This window comes from Sturnira hondurensis, unplaced genomic scaffold (assembly GCF_014824575.4).
Source record: "Sturnira hondurensis isolate 20B ecotype Veracruz unplaced genomic scaffold, ASM1482457v3 Scaffold0001221, whole genome shotgun sequence".
In the NCBI taxonomy this organism is placed as follows: domain Eukaryota; kingdom Metazoa; phylum Chordata; class Mammalia; order Chiroptera; family Phyllostomidae; genus Sturnira; species Sturnira hondurensis.
Window position 1 is genome coordinate 4,997,301 of NW_028073852.1, and position 16,820 is coordinate 5,014,120.

Below are 16,820 nucleotides of genomic sequence, written 5' to 3' on the forward strand. Positions count from 1 at the left end.
TTTACTTGTTTACTTATTTTACAGAGAGAGAGAGACATCTACTCGTTCCACCCATCCACGTATCCATCGGCTGCTTCCTGTACGTGCCCCACCTGGGGATTGAACCTGCCACTTTGGTGTATCTGGATGATGCTCTGACTAACTGAGCTACCTGGCCAGGGCAAGAGCAGTGTTGATAATACTTTTCAATGACATGCCTATCAAAGCGATGCTCTCTTCATTTCATGACAGGTTACCAAAGTATTAAAAAGAGACTGCTACCTAATGCAACTTAATTAGGAAAATGTGTTATCGGTTCCCAAATCTGATTAAGTCCAAGACTGAAAATCGACGTGATGCCAAGTGCCCCTGCAGCTGCCCTTGCTCCAGACGTCTGCCCCTGGGAGGGGGTGGATGCGATGGACCCTGAGCCAGCGGACTCGGGTTTGCGTCTGCGTTGCTCTCGACGGCTCAGGGCCATGCGCGCGTCGCCTGACCTCCCTCCGCATCCGTTTCCTCGGTCTGTAGAGCCTTCCCACCTGTTTTTTTTTCTGGTTTCACTCGTGTCAAGGATGAGTGAGTGAGTGTCTGCTTGAGGACAGCTCACCAGCCAGTAGAAAGTGGCATCTGGCCACTGCCCCCCGTCCACAGCTGCCTTCCATGACAAGGGCCCCCCTGGTTTGGGGCATCTCTCCTCAGGCTCCCGTAGATTTTGCACGAGGAGGAAGGCCCCTCGCGAGCTGTGCTTCACTTGGTTCCGTACCCAAAAGGCACCTTTCTTCCCAGAGCCCCCTTCTGATGCATGGCCTTGGACCCTGGGGCAAGATGCGGGGTGGGGTGGCATCCTTCACCCTTGGGGGTGCCGGCACCTGCACCCCCTCCTCCTTAAGCAAGGAATGAAGCCCTGGTGCATCAGCTCTGCCAGCGGGGGACCCCAGAGCCCCCAATCCACTCAGGGTCGATTGAGACCATGTGGCGGCAGGAAGGATGGGACTTACATGTCCTCACTCCTTCCTCTGAGTTCCTGGGACCCGACGCATCTTGGAATTCGGGATGTTTCGGAACGAAGTCACGTGCGGCCCAGTTAGGGGTTAGGTCTCGGTTCCAGTGGGTGCGGGGCTGCAGCCTGTAACCACAGGGTCGAGCCCAGGCAGCGCCGCCTCCCATCCGTGCAGGTCCGGCTTTGCCACTAAGTGTGTTAGTGGCGGACTCAGGAGGTCTTCTGAGCTTTTTTGGAGGTTAGAATTGTAGATAAAGGGTTGGGAACCTGCCTTTTCCCCGTCTGGAAATGGCTGAGTCTTTTCTGCCCTGCTCTGGGCAGAAAGGGAGACGCAAAGGGGGAAAAGCTGAGCATTTATTGTGCACTGACTGTATGCCCCGCATACATCTGGCTCTTTCACTTACGTAACCCCATTCGAAGCTGGGTGGGGGTGGGGGCCCAGCCCGAACCTCCTGCTCAGGGGAAAAGTCAGCTCAGCCTGCCGCTAATGTGTTTACTACGTGCCTGGAGCAGGTGGGTGGCCCATCTGCTGGTCTCTCCCTGCTGCCACTCCAGGAGACAGGGGCCCTGGAGAGGCTGGCAGGGGCCAGATGGGGCCCCTCAGGGTCCGTCTCAGGTCAGCAGAGCCCCCTCCTTCCTCCCTGGGGTGGGTGGTGGAGAAGGGGCCTTTCCCTGAGTGGAGTGGGCTCGGAGGGTGGGGCCACGTCCTCCCTTCCCGCCTGCCCTTCCCTGCCCCCCTGCACTGAGAGGGCATTTCCTCTCTGGGTGGTCATGGCAACAATGAAACCTGAGGCCCCAGGAACCAGGCAGACCCCCCAGCGGGTTCTGGCTCCAGGGCAGGAAGGTCAGTGTCATCAGACCAGAGTAACGGGAGCCCAGGGAGCCATGTCTCCTGGGTGTCTGCTTCAGGACCACCCCCGTCCCGAGCAGCCCCTCCCGGTGCCTGGCCCACGCATGCGGTGCCCCCAGCCCAGGAATCCGGGACACACCTCTTTCCACACTGGCCCCTGGAAGCCAGGGAAGCGGCCCATTTAGGGAACGAGAGGTGGGCCCCAAGAAAGGGGGTGGGCTGGAAACAAGTCACAGTCATCGGTCCATCCGTCCGTCCGTCCATCCAACCACCTTCTCTTTCATTCACTCACTCACTCACTCATTCAACCAGCATGAATCCGGCCTTCAAATGTGCCAGGTGACATGTCCCTCACAAAGGAATGCCCACAGCAGCCGACATGATTAGCTTTGTCCCAGGAAACAGGAATCTCTGTGAAGCCAGTGTAACAGTTCAGTAAACTGTCCTCCCTCTATCTGGGGGGCTGCCCCCAAAGGAAGGAGGAGCCCCCCGAAAGGAGGGCTCCCTCTGCCTTCATATTTGCAAAGTAGGGTGTTGTTTAAGTTTTCTAGGCATGACCACCAAGGCCCCATACGCCTGGCCTCGGGCCGCCCCCAGCTCGCTGGCTGGGCCCCCCCTACAATTCTGCCCCTTTGGGGATCCCTGGGGGCTGCAGCACAGGCTCCACGCCTTGGCCCCTTGGCTGTGACCGCACCACGCAGGGCAGGTGGGCATCGTGGATGACCCCTCGGACGGTGGCCCGGAAAGTCTTGCTGACAGAGCAATAGAGCCCAAAGTTGACCACTGTGTTGAGCATGGCCACCATGTTGGCCACGTCCAAGGCCAGGTGGACCCTCCAGTCGCGGTAGACAGGGGCCATGTACAGGTGGTAGAGCATGACGGAGATCCGGGGTGCCCACAGGAGGGTGAAGAGCGTGGTGAGGCCCAGCAGGATGGCTGTGCTCTTACCCACCCGCGGCGGCAGCCCGCTCCGGCCCCTCCTCCACAGCCGGCAGACGACGGCCACGTTGGTAACCAGGAAGACGCCACAGGGGATGAAATAGACGGTGAGGCAGTGAGCCCACTCGAGGACCTTGTCCAGGGGCCGGGAGGGTCCGCGTCCCTCCACACGTCCAGCCACCAGTAGAAGGGGATGCCAGTCAGCAGGGCAGTGCCAAGGACCCTGGTGATGTCCTGGTGGGTCCAGCCTGGGGAAGCTGCCACCCGATGGTGCAGGGGGTGGCACAGGGCCCGGTACCGGTCAACCGTGAGCAGGACAGCAATCCAGACTGAGGCGTGGTTCGAGGCAAACTCCAGGACATTAGCTGTGCGATGGNTTTGTCCCAGGAAACAGGAATCTCTGTGAAGCCAGTGTAACAGTTCAGTAAACTGTCCTCCCTCTATCTGGGGGGCTGCCCCCAAAGGAAGGAGGAGCCCCCCGAAAGGAGGGCTCCCTCTGCCTTCATATTTGCAAAGTAGGGTGTTGTTTAAGTTTTCTAGGCATGACCACCAAGGCCCCATACGCCTGGCCTCGGGCCGCCCCCAGCTCGCTGGCTGGGCCCCCCCTACAATTCTGCCCCTTTGGGGATCCCTGGGGGCTGCAGCACAGGCTCCACGCCTTGGCCCCTTGGCTGTGACCGCACCACGCAGGGCAGGTGGGCATCGTGGATGACCCCTCGGACGGTGGCCCGGAAAGTCTTGCTGACAGAGCAATAGAGCCCAAAGTCGACCACTGTGTTGAGCATGGCCACCATGTTGGCCACATCCAAGGCCAGGTGGACCCTCCAGTCGCGGTAGACAGGGGCCATGTACAGGTGGTAGAGCATGACGGAGATCCGGGGTGCCCACAGGAAGGTGAAGAGCGTGGTGAGGCCCAGCAGGATGGCCGTGCTCTTACCCACCCGTGGCGGCAGCCCGCTCCGGCCCCTCCTCCCACGTTGGTAACCAGGAAGACGCCACAGGGGATGAAATAGACGGTGAGGTGGTGAGGCAATGAGCCCACTCGAGGACCTTGTCCAGGGGCCGGGAGGGCCCACGTCCCTCCACACGTCCAGCCACCAGTAGAAGGGGATGCCAGTCAGCAGGGCAGTGCCAAGGACCCCGGTGATGTCCTGGTGGGTCCAGCCCGGGGAAGCTGCCGCCCAATGGTGCAGGGGATGGCACAGGGCCCGGTACCGGTCAACCATGAGCAGGACAGCAATCCAGACTGAGGCGTGGTTCGAGGCAAACTCCAGGACATTAGCCGTGCGCATGGCCACCTGGGGCACCTCTCGGGCCAGCACAGCGCCCTGCAGGAGGAAGCCCACGAACAGGATGACCACCTGGGTGACGATATCCGAGGCCGTGAGTGCCAGGAGGTAGTAAGGGGGGCAAGGCGGGCCAGGGCCACCGCGGTCAGGAAGTTGATTGAGGGCAGCCAGGGCCCCAGAGGGGAGAGATCGAGGGTTAGGAGGGCCGTTCCGACCTCACCTCCCAAGGTGTCACCCCTGTGCCTCCCCACCTGCTGGTTCTGGCTCCTTTGCCTCTTTCCAGACTCTTCTTAAAACTCATTTTGCAGGAAGACTAACTAGATCAGCCCTGCCCTGTCCGTCCACACTCTGTCCTGATGGCCACTGACTTCACCTGGGCCAGGCCTCTGCCTAACACACAGGTTTCCCAGGTGACAGGCAGGGAAGGGTGCTTCCCCGAGGCCTGGACCACCTGTCCATCCCGGCGTCCATACCCCAGCCCCAGCCCTACTGTCCAAAAGCAGTGGACGAGACGGGGTGCTCTTGCCTGAGCGGAGGGCAGTCCTGCGTGAACTCAGTCACCCCAGGAGAGTGCCCACTGATGGGGGTAGGAGGGGGACTCTCTGCTCTGCTGAAACCTTGGGTGTAGCTTCTGTACCCCAAGTTCTGGCCCCTCACTTATACTCCCACTCTGCTTTGTTCCTCGGGAACCCAGACCACCCCCATAAAGGCAAGGGGAGCCTGGGGGTCTCTGGGGCCTATAATTCTGAGTCTCAGGGGTCAGTGTGAGGGTTGGCTCCCTTCAAAGGAGGACACCAGTTCCTGGGCAGCCCAAGACCCCAGGCCCAGCTGTCCACTCACCAGGCAGCCCCAGGCCCAGCAGGATGCTGTAGTAGATCACGGGGACCACACCGGCCACACACGGGGGCTTCTCTGGGGTCTCTGGCCAAAGACCTCTGAACTCCGGGCTGGGCCCTCTGCCATTGGGTGTAAGCAGCATGGTCACTTGTGGCTGGCCAGCTAGGAAGGGCGGACGGGTGTGGGGTTAGAGGGTTTGGTCTCCTTCCAGCCTGGCCTGGCAGCAGCCCCGCCCTGACCCTGACCCTGACCCTGAGGTCTGTATTCACCCCTGCTTTGTGCAGCCCCTATGCTCAGACCCAGCCAAATGTCAGTCCCTATTGNTGGGGTCTCTGGCCAAAGACCTCTGAACTCCGGGCTGGGCCCTCTGCCATTGGGTGTAAGCAGCATGGTCACTTGTGGCTGGCCAGCTAGGAAGGGCGGACGGGTGTGGGGTTAGAGGGTTTGGTCTCCTTCCAGCCTGGCCTGGCAGCAGCCCCGCCCTGACCCTGACCCTGACCCTGAGGTCTGTATTCACCCCTGCTTTGTGCAGAACCTCTGATCAGACCCAGCCAAATGTCAGTCCCTATTGCCAAGCTGCCCCCGCCCCCTCAGCAGGGTGGCTTCCCCCTACCCCCCCACGATGAGGAGAAGCCCTCCGTGGCCTCTCCACCACGTTGCTCCTGGCGTGTCCTCAGCCTGGAAAGCAGGGTCCTGCGGCAGGGCACAGCTGGGGTGGGGCAGGCGCACTTGTGAAAATACAGTCTCCCGAACCTCGCTCCAGGCCGCCTGTACCCTAGGGTCCACCGAGGGACCTGAGCAGCTGTGTTTTTCTTTCTTTCTTTCTTATTTTTTTATCCTCATCCAAAGACACCTTTTTATAGCAGGAAGGGAGAGGCAGAAACATTGATGAGAGAGAGAAACCATCGATTGGCTGCTTCCTGTACGTGCCCCGATGGGGGGGTCACGTGCTGAGGCCAGGGACAATGCCCCAACCAGCTCAGCCGCCCTGGCCAGGGCTGTTCGTTTCATAAGGGTCCCCGGTGATCCCCACCCATGGTGACCCACAGCACCTGCCTGACTCTCCTCCCCAGCCGCTCCTCTTCAAGGAGAGACCTTGCAGGGTTCCCCGCTTTTCTATGCTAAAGAACACCCCTCTGGAGCTGGAACAGCCCCAGTTTTCAGATAGGGAAACCAAGTCACAAAAAGGTGACTTCCATGCGCCCCTCAGCCCACGCTTTAGGTCTTTAGGTTTTACCTTCTCGTTTTGATTTCCTGCTGAAGTCCCCTCCCCCAGCCCCCTGCTCAACCTAGTTCCTCCAGACCCACCTCCCATTCATTAGCAGCTTCTAGCTCCCCAACCAGGGCCTCTGGATTCCATGCCTGTCCTTCCGCCTGAGTCTCCCCTCCCGCCTGGTTCTGCATACTTTACCTGTCTCTTGTCCCTCAAGCCTCATGCTCCTGGGTCCTGGATTCGGGGTCCCCTTGTGGCTTTTCCTGGGTGTCCCTGCAGGTCCCCCCCAGCATCGCCAGCTCTCCAAGCAATGGTGAGCCCTGAGGTTTTTCCAGCTGCACTGAGTGGCAAGGTGGGATGGTGGGGAGGAGGGAGGAGGAGGAGGAGGAAAGAAAGGGTGGGGCTGAGACTGCGGGGAGGAAGCCTGTACAGTTAACAAGCCCGGAGCACACCAGAATCCCCAGGGCACAGGGGCAGGGCAGGGTGCAGCTGGGAGAAGGCAGGGTCTGGCTCTGGACAGTGCCTGGCACTCCCTCTGTGCGTTTACACTCTGGGAACTGGCCTGCGCTCAGTCTGGATGGCACTGGGGGAGGACTTTGGGGAAGGCAGGAGGGTTTGGGGAGCCGACCCCACCAGCCTCAGAGAGACAAGGGCTGGTCTGCAGAGAGGGGTGGGGGAAACCAGTGCTGGGGAGGGAGAGGTGAGGTCGTCGTGGGCAGCACCCAGGTCCAGAGAGACATCTCCTGGGCCAGGTTTGGAGGAGTCAGCCCTGCAGCTGCTGGGGGCGGGTGGTGGGACCAGGAGGAGGCTGCCCGGGGGCATCTGGCCTGGAGGGGCATCTGGCCTGGAGGGGCATCAGGAAGCCCTGTGCAGGGGGAGCTACACCTTGGAGAGAAGCCTGAGCAGGCCAGCCGGCTNCCAGCCTCAGAGAGACAAGGGCTGGTCTGCAGAGAGGGGTGGGGGAAACCAGTGCTGGGGAGGGAGAGGTGAGGTCGTCGTGGGCAGCACCCAGGTCCAGAGAGACATCTCCTGGGCCAGGTTTGGAGGAGTCAGCCCTGCAGCTGCTGGGGGCGGGTGGTGGGACCAGGAGGAGGCTGCCTGGGGGCATCTGGCCTGGAGGGGCATCTGGCCTGGAGGGGCATCAGGAAGCCCTGTGCAGGGGAAGCTACAACCTTGGAGAGAAGCCTGAGCAGGCCAGCCGGCTGCCAGCCACGCTGGGAAACCAAGACCCAGCGGCCCCCTGCAAGCTGTTGTTTTCCTGGCCCTGGTGAAAGGGGCCATCCGGCAAGGAGTGTCACTCGCTGGCAAACAAACACCAGACACTGTGTGAATCTGAGCCTGGCTGGCTCCTGCCATTTTGGGGGGGCAGGGGGTGGAAGTGAGCAATACAGCCTACAGTGGGCACCCTGGCATTGCACGGGTCGACTCGGAGACCTGGGCCCAGTCTGGACTCGTCTCCCACCCTCGCCCTCTGGCAACATAGCAGCCTGGCTTCTAGCTGCTGGCTTCACATCTGGGGCGGGAGCTACCTTGACCCCCGCTCCCACCTCCACCTCCAGGGCCACTCCTGCTGCCACCACAGGAGTCTTGCTGCCCCCTGGTGGCCACATCCTAACTCTGCAAGACTCTGAGAATCCACTGGCTTTGGCCAGGTCCCCTGTGGGGCACAGTGGGACTGGAGTAGAAACTACCCACCCGGATGCCCAGGGAGAGTGTCCAGGACCCCAGCCCCAGAATGCAGTGAGTTCCCAGCAAGCACGGATAATTCCCCAGGCCGCCACCTCCCCGCACCATGAGGCGCTGGGTGAGCAAGGAGCCCTTTACAGTTGAGTTGGAAAGGCCAGCCATGGGCCAGGGGCTCCACCAACATTTCCTGAGCACCTACTTTGTCCCTACACTCGTCATCCCTCGTGGCAGCCCCACTGGCTAACTCTGGTTACCTCTGCTTCCCACAAGAGGGGCCCAAGGCTCAGAGAAGCTCAGCAACCAGGCCAGGGCCAGAGCTAGTATGTGGCCAATGGAATTGAACTTGGGTTGTCCCTGGGTCCGAGCCAGTCCCTTGTCCCTGCCACCCACAATCTACTCAGGAAGAATGGGAGCGCAGGGAGGGCCACGCCACTCTGAGCTCGGGCTGCATGGAGGAGGGGGAGGTGGGTCAGACGGACAGCCCTCGGATGTGGAAGGGCATTCCGGTGTGGGGGGCAGGGGGAGAGCAAAGACAGCATGTTGGGGGTGTGAAGGCAGAAAGGCGAATGTGCCCCTGGGCCGACAGCATGGCCTCTGGGGAAGCTTTCAATAGTGTGTGTGACTTCAGCGAAGGATTCCCTCTTGTACGTCATTACGGTGTCCCCTGACCCCGTACCTAGCACACGGGGCCTGGACCCTGAACCCATGACTGCCTGTTCCCTGAGCTCAGTGTCCCAGGAAACACTAGCTCAGGAGGGGAGACGGCAGAGTGCAAGGCAGGCTGTGGTCCAGACAGGGCTGGGGCTGGGTCCACCCTAGAGGTGGGCATCGCTGTTGCCCAGCATCTGATCCCCGCTCTGGCCCCTCCCTCTGCAGGTTCAGACACTCGCCACCCTGCCCCAGGCTGGCAAGAATTTTCCGTTGCTTTTACAGCCCTAGAGAGAGTCCAGAGGAGTCCTCTGCGGTTACTGCGCTAGCTTCCCCGAAAAGGCAACATGGGGCTGCGGGAAGAAAAGTCAAGTCCAAAAGCAGCATTCAAGTCTGTCCTGGCTCCGCCTGTTCCTGGCCGTGAGACCAAGTCTCTGAGGGTATACACACTCGTGTCCTGGGCAGAAAGTGACCCACTCTCTGGGAATTGTTGTAGCTCGTGAGCTCATTAGACTTGCTCTCAAGGAATTCTCCAGCTTCCAGATGATCAGGGCAAAAGGAGACGGAGTGTTTCAAACCCTCTGGCTGCAGGACCGGGCGGGGCAAATGCCCTCTTTCCTCTCTCCTGCTCCGAGACGCTCGCACATGACACACACATGCACGCGGAGGCATGTTTACACACCTGTACATACACACACACATGCACATGCTCCAGCAACCCTCAGACTATAGAACAAGAACAGAGAATACCTGTTCCTGGAAAGCCAGTTTCTACATCAGAAGAGGGGGTGCAGGGCTAACAGAAGTTAGAAGCAGCAGGAGGTGGGGCCTCTCAGGGATGGGGTGCCAGAGGGGACCCTCCTGGGTCTTCTTGGTAACGTGGGGCCCCTCCAATCCTTGCACACTTGTAGTGCCATCCATCTAACCCGGCAGGCAGGTCTTTGCTGGGGGAGCACCCGACAAGCATCCAGGGTGCTTCGAAAACCCCACTGCGGTGGGCCACACTTCTAGGAAGACCGCTGGAGTGAAGAAGCATGCTCACCAACACACCATTTTCTGAGTAGTGGGTTCTCTTATCGCCCCCCTTTCTCATCCATAACATTCCCACTGAGAAGTACTGCCCATGGAAATCACACACCCTCAGAGGCCCAGACCCTGCACACCGAGGCTCTGTCCTGCTGGCCTGGGCTGGGCTGGGCTGGGCTGGGGAGATGCTGCAGCCCCCGGGAAGGGCTGGCAGGCAGCCAGCGGACAAGGGATGGTGGATCTGGACAAGGGGAACCAGGCATGAAGGTCAGGGCAGCCGGAAGCAGTTTCCACTGTGCTGGTTGGCTCCATCTCTGCCAACCCGGACGAGTCAGGTGCCAGACCCAATTCCTGCTCTGTCCGTGGCACCAGAGAGTGGGTGGAGCTGTTGGGTCTCTCTGTGCCAGCCGGGGGCAGAAATCAGTGCATGGAGCTGGTCCCTGGGCTCCAGAGAGCAAGGGAGGGCAGCCTCTGTCCAGCCCATCTCCAGTCTAGACCCGGCCTCAGGAGAAACTGTGCTGGATCTCTGGGGGGCGTCCCCTTCAGTTCTAGGGAGCCCCTCCCATCAGGACTGAGCCAAGCCTCACTGACTCCCTAAAGCGGGAGGTCTCAGCAGCACCTGTCCCCCGACCCACACTCCCCAAGGCTCCTCCCTCCTCACAAGAGCACTCATCTGTACACAGGTGCACACCTCAGCACCTCCAGTCGCTGAGCCCAGGCTGGGCTGGCTGGGCAGGCTGGGCAGGGGGTGGCCAGCCCTGCCCCGGGTGGGGTATCCCCTTGCACTGATGCAGGAGCTAGGGTGCATCTGCCTTATGCCCAGCCAGCCCTGCCATCCTGGCTCACCTTGACCCACGGGGAGGGGTGACGGTCACAGCCTGCCACCCTCCCCGGAGTATGACAGGGACATTCCCCCCACAAAAATCATGAATGTGACCCCAGTTACCCACAGGCCCCCATTCCACACCCCTGTCCTTCTCAATGGGGAGCTGGCCCACCCCGACATGGGAGGGGGGTGGGATCCTGAGCTGCCTTGGCCCTCTCCTCTCCCAGGCCCTTCTCTGCAGCCTGCTCAGCATGGTTCTCCAGCCAAGATGCCACCACGCCTACTCTGCCCCAGTGCAGAGGCGGGGCCTGGAGCTTGGGGGAGGGGGCTGGGGACCCTCTGGGCCAGCATAGTCAGTCAGCCTGGAGCCTCTCGCCTGCCCTTGGGGGAGCCTAAAACTTCCCAGGAGAGGAGGCCAGCTCTGCTGGGGGTAGGAGATGTGGGGGAGGGTGCCGGATCTGCCCTGCTCAGGGCCCTCAGCAGCACAATAGCCCCTGGGGCTGCCACTCTCTGCCTTAAGAGGTTGCCTGGGCAACAGCTGGGGCCAGTTTCCACCAATCCAAGGCAGAGGCTGGGTGGGGGGAGGGCAGCCGGCCTGGAGCAGGGCACCATCCCCTTGTACTCCGTCCTATATAAGGAGGAGGGATGTGAGAGGGGTGGTCTGGGCTTCCCTGTCCCTCCAGTGGGCTCGAGGGGGCCACAAAGATGCTGAGGCTGGGCTGCACCAAGCCTGGGTCCTGGGGCAGCTTTTGGGCCATCCTGACCTTGGTGGGCCTGGCCACTCGTGCAGGTGAGTGGGCAGTGGGTGGGGTGCGGTCGGGGGCAGGGAGGAGGGGCAGGCCCTTTTTGTCCGGGCTGCACAGTCCCAGGGGCAGTGTCCAGCCAGCCAGGAGGAGCCCAGTGTCCGCACAGACCAGGAGGAAGGTGGCTTGCCTCGGCGGGTGGAGGGGTGGGCCCACGGGCCGGGGTCCCGATGACAAGGAGACCCTTCCATTGTCCATTGTCCCAGGCAGTTGGCCCCAGTCAGAGGCCGATGGGATGCCATCAGCATGCAGGTCCTTCGAAGTGACAGCTTGGGGAGGCGGGGCTGGGGAATGAACCCAGCTCCTCTCTCACCCCCCTTTTCTCCCTGTCTCTGTCCTTATTACGCACAGACGCTCTGCTCCTGGGTGAGCCTTCCCCTCAGTGGTTCACACGGGTTGCGGGCCTGGGGGTGGGGTGGGGCTGGGCTGGGTGCCCACCCGCTGCAGTCGGATGCCCCCTTTTCCTCCTGTGAGGCTCCTCACACCCCTCTCGACTTGGGAGAGCTGCTGGCAGTGTTTTCTGTCACTGACTGCAAGTCCCCATCTGACCCCCATGGTGCCCCTGGAAACCTGACAGAAGGGCCAGCCTCAAAGGGGGATGCCAGTCCCGACACAGAAGTCCCGCGAGAGTCCCACTCCAGCAGGACCTCAGCCTCTGTGCTTGAGGCTGTCAAGCACAGCCTCAGCCTCCTCTGGTCCCTGACAGTCCAGCCACTGAGCGTGGACTCTCCCAGAGGGCGACCCTGGGCCTGGAAGTAGCCCCCTCCATGCCTGCAGTCTGTCTCATNGAGCTGCTGGCAGTGTTTTCTGTCACTGACTGCAAGTCCCCATCTGACCCCCATGGTGCCCCTGGAAACCTGACAGAAGGGCCAGCCTCAAAGGGGGATGCCAGTCCCGACACAGAAGTCCCGCGAGAGTCCCACTCCAGCAGGACCTCAGCCTCTGTGCTTCCTCTGGTCCCCGACAGTCCAGCCACTGAGCGTGGACTCTCCCAGAGGGCGATCCTGGGCCTGGAAGTAGCCCCCTCCATGCCTGCAGTCTGTCTCATGCTCCCCCTCCCCTCCCTCACAGCCTCCAGCACCCCAACCTTCTCTTGCACCCAGCACCCCAAGCCCATCCTTTCCAGGAGGCTGGCTCTCAGCTGGACGCTCGTCCCCCTGGCTCCTTCTCCCTTCCTCAGCCAGCCCACCCCTGGTTCCTGGACCTAAAGCCGCCCGGGCCCCACTGCCAACATGGCCTCCCTCAGGTATCACACCCTGAAACCAGAGTGCTTGCCTGGATGCTTACTGCAAACTTCTATGAGCATAAGGACCTGGCTTGTTCTCATCTTGGCCATGTTCCAAGCTCCTGGGAGCGTGGCTAGCACACGATTCGTCCTAGGCCTCAGGTGGAGAGTTCTTCAGGAGTGGGGGTTCCTCAGCCCTTGCCTGGGGGTCTGTCATTCTGGAGACCAGCTCCGGGCCTTTGGTCCTACCTGGGATCATGCACATCTCTCTTCCCCTGCCAGGAATCCACCTCCCTTCCCTGGGCATCCTCTCAGGGTCCGCTCAGGGTCAGGTTCACGACTTCCCCACCAGGATGTGCTGTGTGCACACGGAGGGACCCACGCACTCCGTGGGCACAAACAGGTGTGCGCGCAGCCTCCCCAGGCCCACCTGCCCCCTGCCCATATATCCGGGCACATGCACCTCCCGGTGGCCCCTGGCCCAGGTGCCTTCTCAGACTGTGCTGCGTTCCCTCCTGCTGCAGCCCAGAGAGCTGACGTCGGTGGCGAGGCAGGGGGCACCCCCATCAACCACTCCCAGATGCTGCTGCAGCGTCTGCAGGAGCTTCTGCGGCAGGGCAACGCCAGCGACGTGGTTCTGCGCGTGCAGGCCGCGGGCACCGACGAGGTCCGTGTGTTCCACGCCCACCGCCTGCTGCTAGGACTGCACAGCGAGCTGCTCGGGGAGCTGCTGAGGAACCAGAGCGAGGTGGTGCTGCAGGAGCCCAGGGACTGTGCCGCAGTCTTTGATAAGTTCATCAGGTGGGGAGGGGCGGGGCGGGGCTGGGGGCGGGGCCACTTCCTCCAAGCTCCAGGATCCTCCATTCCCAGGGTCATGGAAGCCCTGCCCCCTTAGAGGTCATTATGTCCCCCTCCAGGGCCTCATTAGGATCAGGATGCCGCCACCTCCTCCATCTCTTCTCTTCTGCCCCGTTTCTTGCAAATGCAGCGTGAGTCCCTGCCCTGCCTGTAAGCTCAGTGGTTTGATGTCAGTTGCCAAACGCCCCCAGAACTGTTTCCGATCCTGGCCTGGAGAGCTTTTGCAACTACAGATTCTGGGGTGCCGCCCTGGATCCNTGTTCCACGCCCACCGCCTGCTGCTAGGACTGCACAGCGAGCTGCTCGGGGAGCTGCTGAGGAACCAGAGCGAGGTGGTGCTGCAGGAGCCCAGGGACTGTGCCGCAGTCTTTGATAAGTTCATCAGGTGGGGAGGGGCGGGGCGGGGCTGGGGGCCGGGCCACTTCCTCCCATCTCAAGCTCCCAAGCTCCTGGATCCTCCATTCCCAGGGTCATGGAAGCCCTGCCCCCTTAGAGGTCATTATGTCCCCCTCCAGGGCCTCATTAGGATGAGGATGCCGCCACCTCCTCCATCTCTTCTCTTCTGCCCCGCCTGTAAGCTCAGTGGTTTGATGTCAGTTGCCAAACGCCCCCAGAACTGTTTCCGATCCTGGCCTGGAGAGCTTTTGCAACTACAGATTCTGGGTGCCGCCCTGGATCCTTGGCTCCCGGTCCAGGGTTCAGCAGTCATTTTTTAAATTCTCAAAGCCTCTGTGGGGTTTGTTCTCCAGCCAGGTTTGGAACCACAGGGTTGGGCAGCTGAAAAAGTCGGCCAGCTCTGCCCCCTCCTGCCTCCTGCCACTGCCCAGCACGCGGGGTGCCAGTCACACTGTAGTCCGAGAAAGTAACTGCTTTAATGACCTAGACAATGCGGTTGCCAGGATTCCAGCCATCACACCCAAGTTCTACGCCAACAGGAAGAGGGCTAACACAGAAGGGCAGAAGGGAGCGTCCCCTCACCCCAGGTGTCTCTACTTCACCTTCCTTCCCCTCGATTTTGGGCTGCACTTCTGCTGACCTCTCACTGGCTGGAACTCAGTCACGTGGCCACACTCACTCTGAGGAAGCCCGGGGAACACCCTTTATTCCCACCTTGCCAAGCTGAACTTCCAGGAGGCACGGGTGTTGGGACTGTATCTGACCCTCGCTGCCACCCCCCCGCTCAAGTGTGTGCCAGTGGGCGCTGGCAGGAGGGTGAGCAGATGGACGAGGCAGATGGAGACAGAATGAGTGAGGAGTGACAACAGATGACCAGAGGCATAGTGAGAAAACCCGGGCTGCAAGGAGAGGGGGAGGGGAAATGGGAATGAACCCAGGCAACCACCTGCTTTGTACCCAGTCCCTTCACTCTCCACTCGGCCACTGTGACAAGATGGCCGAGGGGTGGGTGTTACGCCCCCTCTCTTAGAGGCTCAAGGTAAGGCCCAGCGATGAGTGAGGCTAAATGACTTGCCCACTCAAGGCAGGTAGGTGATAGCACCAGCATCCCCCAGAACTGGGAGCCACCTCCATCTGGTTCCGGCACAGAGCTGGGCATCTAGTAGGTGCTCCACAAATACGTGCTATTTGTATGTCTCACCAGACATGGAAAGGGGAGGCTGGGAAGTAGAAGGAGCCAGAGAAGAAACGACAGGACGCCCCAGGGCCGGGTGCTCTGTTTGCACTCTGATCACGGAGCTCTCCACCCAAGGCTAGATCCCCTCCGGACTCAGAAAGCACAGCTGCAGGCCGGGGCGCGGGGGTGCGGAGGCGGCCCCGCTCGGACCCTGCCTCCTATCTGCGCCTCTTCCGCAGGTACCTCTACTGCGGGGAACTGGCAGTGCTGCTGGCCCAGGCCATCCCCCTGCATAAGTTGGCCACCAAGTACGGTGTGGCCTCCCTGCAGCGGGGCGTGGCCGACTACATGCGCGCGCACCTGGCCGGCGGCGCGGGCCCAGCGGTGGGCTGGTACCACTACGCAGTGAGCACCGGGGACGAGGCCCTGCGCCAGAGCTGCCTGCAGTTCCTGGCCTGGAACCTGTCGGCCGTGGCTGGGAGCACCGAGTGGGGCGCCGTGAGCCCCGAGCTGCTGGCGCAGCTGCTGCCCCGCTCCGACCTGGTGCTGCAGGACGAACTGGAGCTGTTCCATGCGCTGGAGGCGTGGCTGGGCCGCGCGCGGCCGCCACCCGCCGTGGCCGAGCGGGCACTGCGCGCCATCCGCTACCCCATGATCCCGCCGGCGCAGCTGTTCCAGCTGCAGGCGCGCTCAGCCGCCCTGGCGCGCCACGGCCAAGCGGTGGCCGACCTGCTGCTTCAGGCCTACCAGTTCCACGCCGCGTCGCCGCTGCACTACGCCAAATTCTTCGACGTCAACGGCAGCGCCTTCCTGCCCCGCAACTACCTCGCGCCCGCCTGGGGCGCCCCGTGGGTCATCAACAACCCAGCCCGCGACGACCGCAGCACCAGCTTCCAGACGCAGCTGGGCCCCAGCGGCCACGACTCCGGCCGCCGCGTCACGTGGAACGTGCTCTTCTCGCCGCGCTGGTTGCCGGTTAGTCTGCGGCCGGTCTACGCCGACGCCCCGGGCAACGCGTTGCCGGCTGCTCGCCCAGAGGACGGCCGGCCGCGGCTCGTGGTCACGCCGGCCAGCAGCGGCGGCGACGCCGCGGGCGTCAGCTTCCAGAAGACAGTGCTGGTTGGGGCGCGCCAGCATGGCCGTCTCCTGGTCCGCCACGCCTACAGCTTCCACCAGAGCAGCGAGGAGGCCGGCGACTTCCTGGCGCACGCCGATCTGCAGCGGCGCAACTCCGAGTACTTGGTGGAGAACGCCCTGCATCTCCACCTCATCGTCAAACCTGTCTACCACACCCTCATCCGGACCCCCAAGTAGCCAAGCGGGGCGGGGACAGGGAACCTGGCGTCCCAGACAATTCCAGAGGGCCAGGCATAGCCGGCCTGGAGGGATTGGGCGGCGCCACGCAAGCGGCACTGCCTACCCTGGCCCTCTGCGTAACCAACCAGGTGCTGGTGACCTCTGAGCGGGGCCAGGTGAGGGGTGGGGGACCAGATGCCTGGTTTCGCAGCTGATTCACAACTGACTTGAAGACGATGCTTTCGGTTGAATAAACTGATGGAGAAGCAAGGGGGTGATTGACCCATCCAGACCTCTGGGAAAATCAGCCCAAGGTGGGGGGTTGCACAGATGTAAGGGTTCCCTGTGTTTCTTTAGCTTTTCCCCAGGCTCCCCACCCTCACATGGAACGGGGCATCCGAGTGGTCAGGGCCGGGAAGCCTGGGCGGCTCCAGGCCCAGGGTTTTCTCACCTCAAGGCCAAAGGGCTGAGCTGGGCCATCTCTGAGCCTGCACTTCATTAGGGAAGGGGCCTGGACAGGTGTGCCGGGACAGAAACTGGCCTTGCTAGCACCCCCTTTCCTGGGGAGGGGGCCTAGGGTTTAGAGAAACACCCCTTTTGCCCAGGCATTTGTGGGTTGGTGCTATGCTGCCAGCTAGAGTGAGACGGGGTGTGTGTGGGGGGAGGCAAGGGGGCTGGGACTCATCTTAGTCAGTCATGGCCACCCCGGTCCAGACTAAGTCTAGTTTCCAACTCGAGGGTCAAGACCCACACGGGATTTTACTGATAAAAA

The 16,820-nt window shown here is 61.8% G+C and overlaps 3 protein-coding genes across 3 annotated transcripts; 1 reads left to right on the top strand and 2 right to left on the bottom strand.

Moving 5' to 3' along the window:
* Nucleotides 1–1,130: 1,130 nt before the first annotated feature.
* Nucleotides 1,131–3,329, bottom strand: LOC119003197 (probable G-protein coupled receptor 142). Its single transcript, XM_037069433.1, is given in 2 exon segments — nt 1,131–2,915; nt 2,918–3,329. Coding segments are annotated over 2 exon segments (882 nt in total). The 3' UTR covers nt 1,131–2,445.
* LOC119001169 (probable G-protein coupled receptor 142) lies at nt 3,166–6,458 on the bottom strand. Its single transcript, XM_037066421.1, is given in 8 exon segments — nt 3,166–3,744; nt 3,747–3,789; nt 3,792–3,832; nt 3,835–4,173; nt 4,176–4,214; nt 4,898–5,056; nt 6,306–6,357; nt 6,359–6,458. Coding segments are annotated over 8 exon segments (1,086 nt in total). The 5' UTR covers nt 6,401–6,458; the 3' UTR covers nt 3,166–3,373.
* A 3,900-nt stretch (nt 6,459–10,358) lies between these two features.
* Nucleotides 10,359–16,805, top strand: BTBD17 (BTB domain containing 17). The gene is made up of 3 exons (XM_037066409.1): nt 10,359–11,083; nt 12,846–13,122; nt 14,992–16,805. The coding sequence occupies exons 1-3, from the start codon at nt 10,999–11,001 to the stop codon at nt 16,064–16,066; spliced, it is 1,437 nt and encodes a 478-aa protein (XP_036922304.1). The 5' UTR covers nt 10,359–10,998; the 3' UTR covers nt 16,067–16,805.
* Nucleotides 16,806–16,820: the final 15 nt, after the last annotated feature.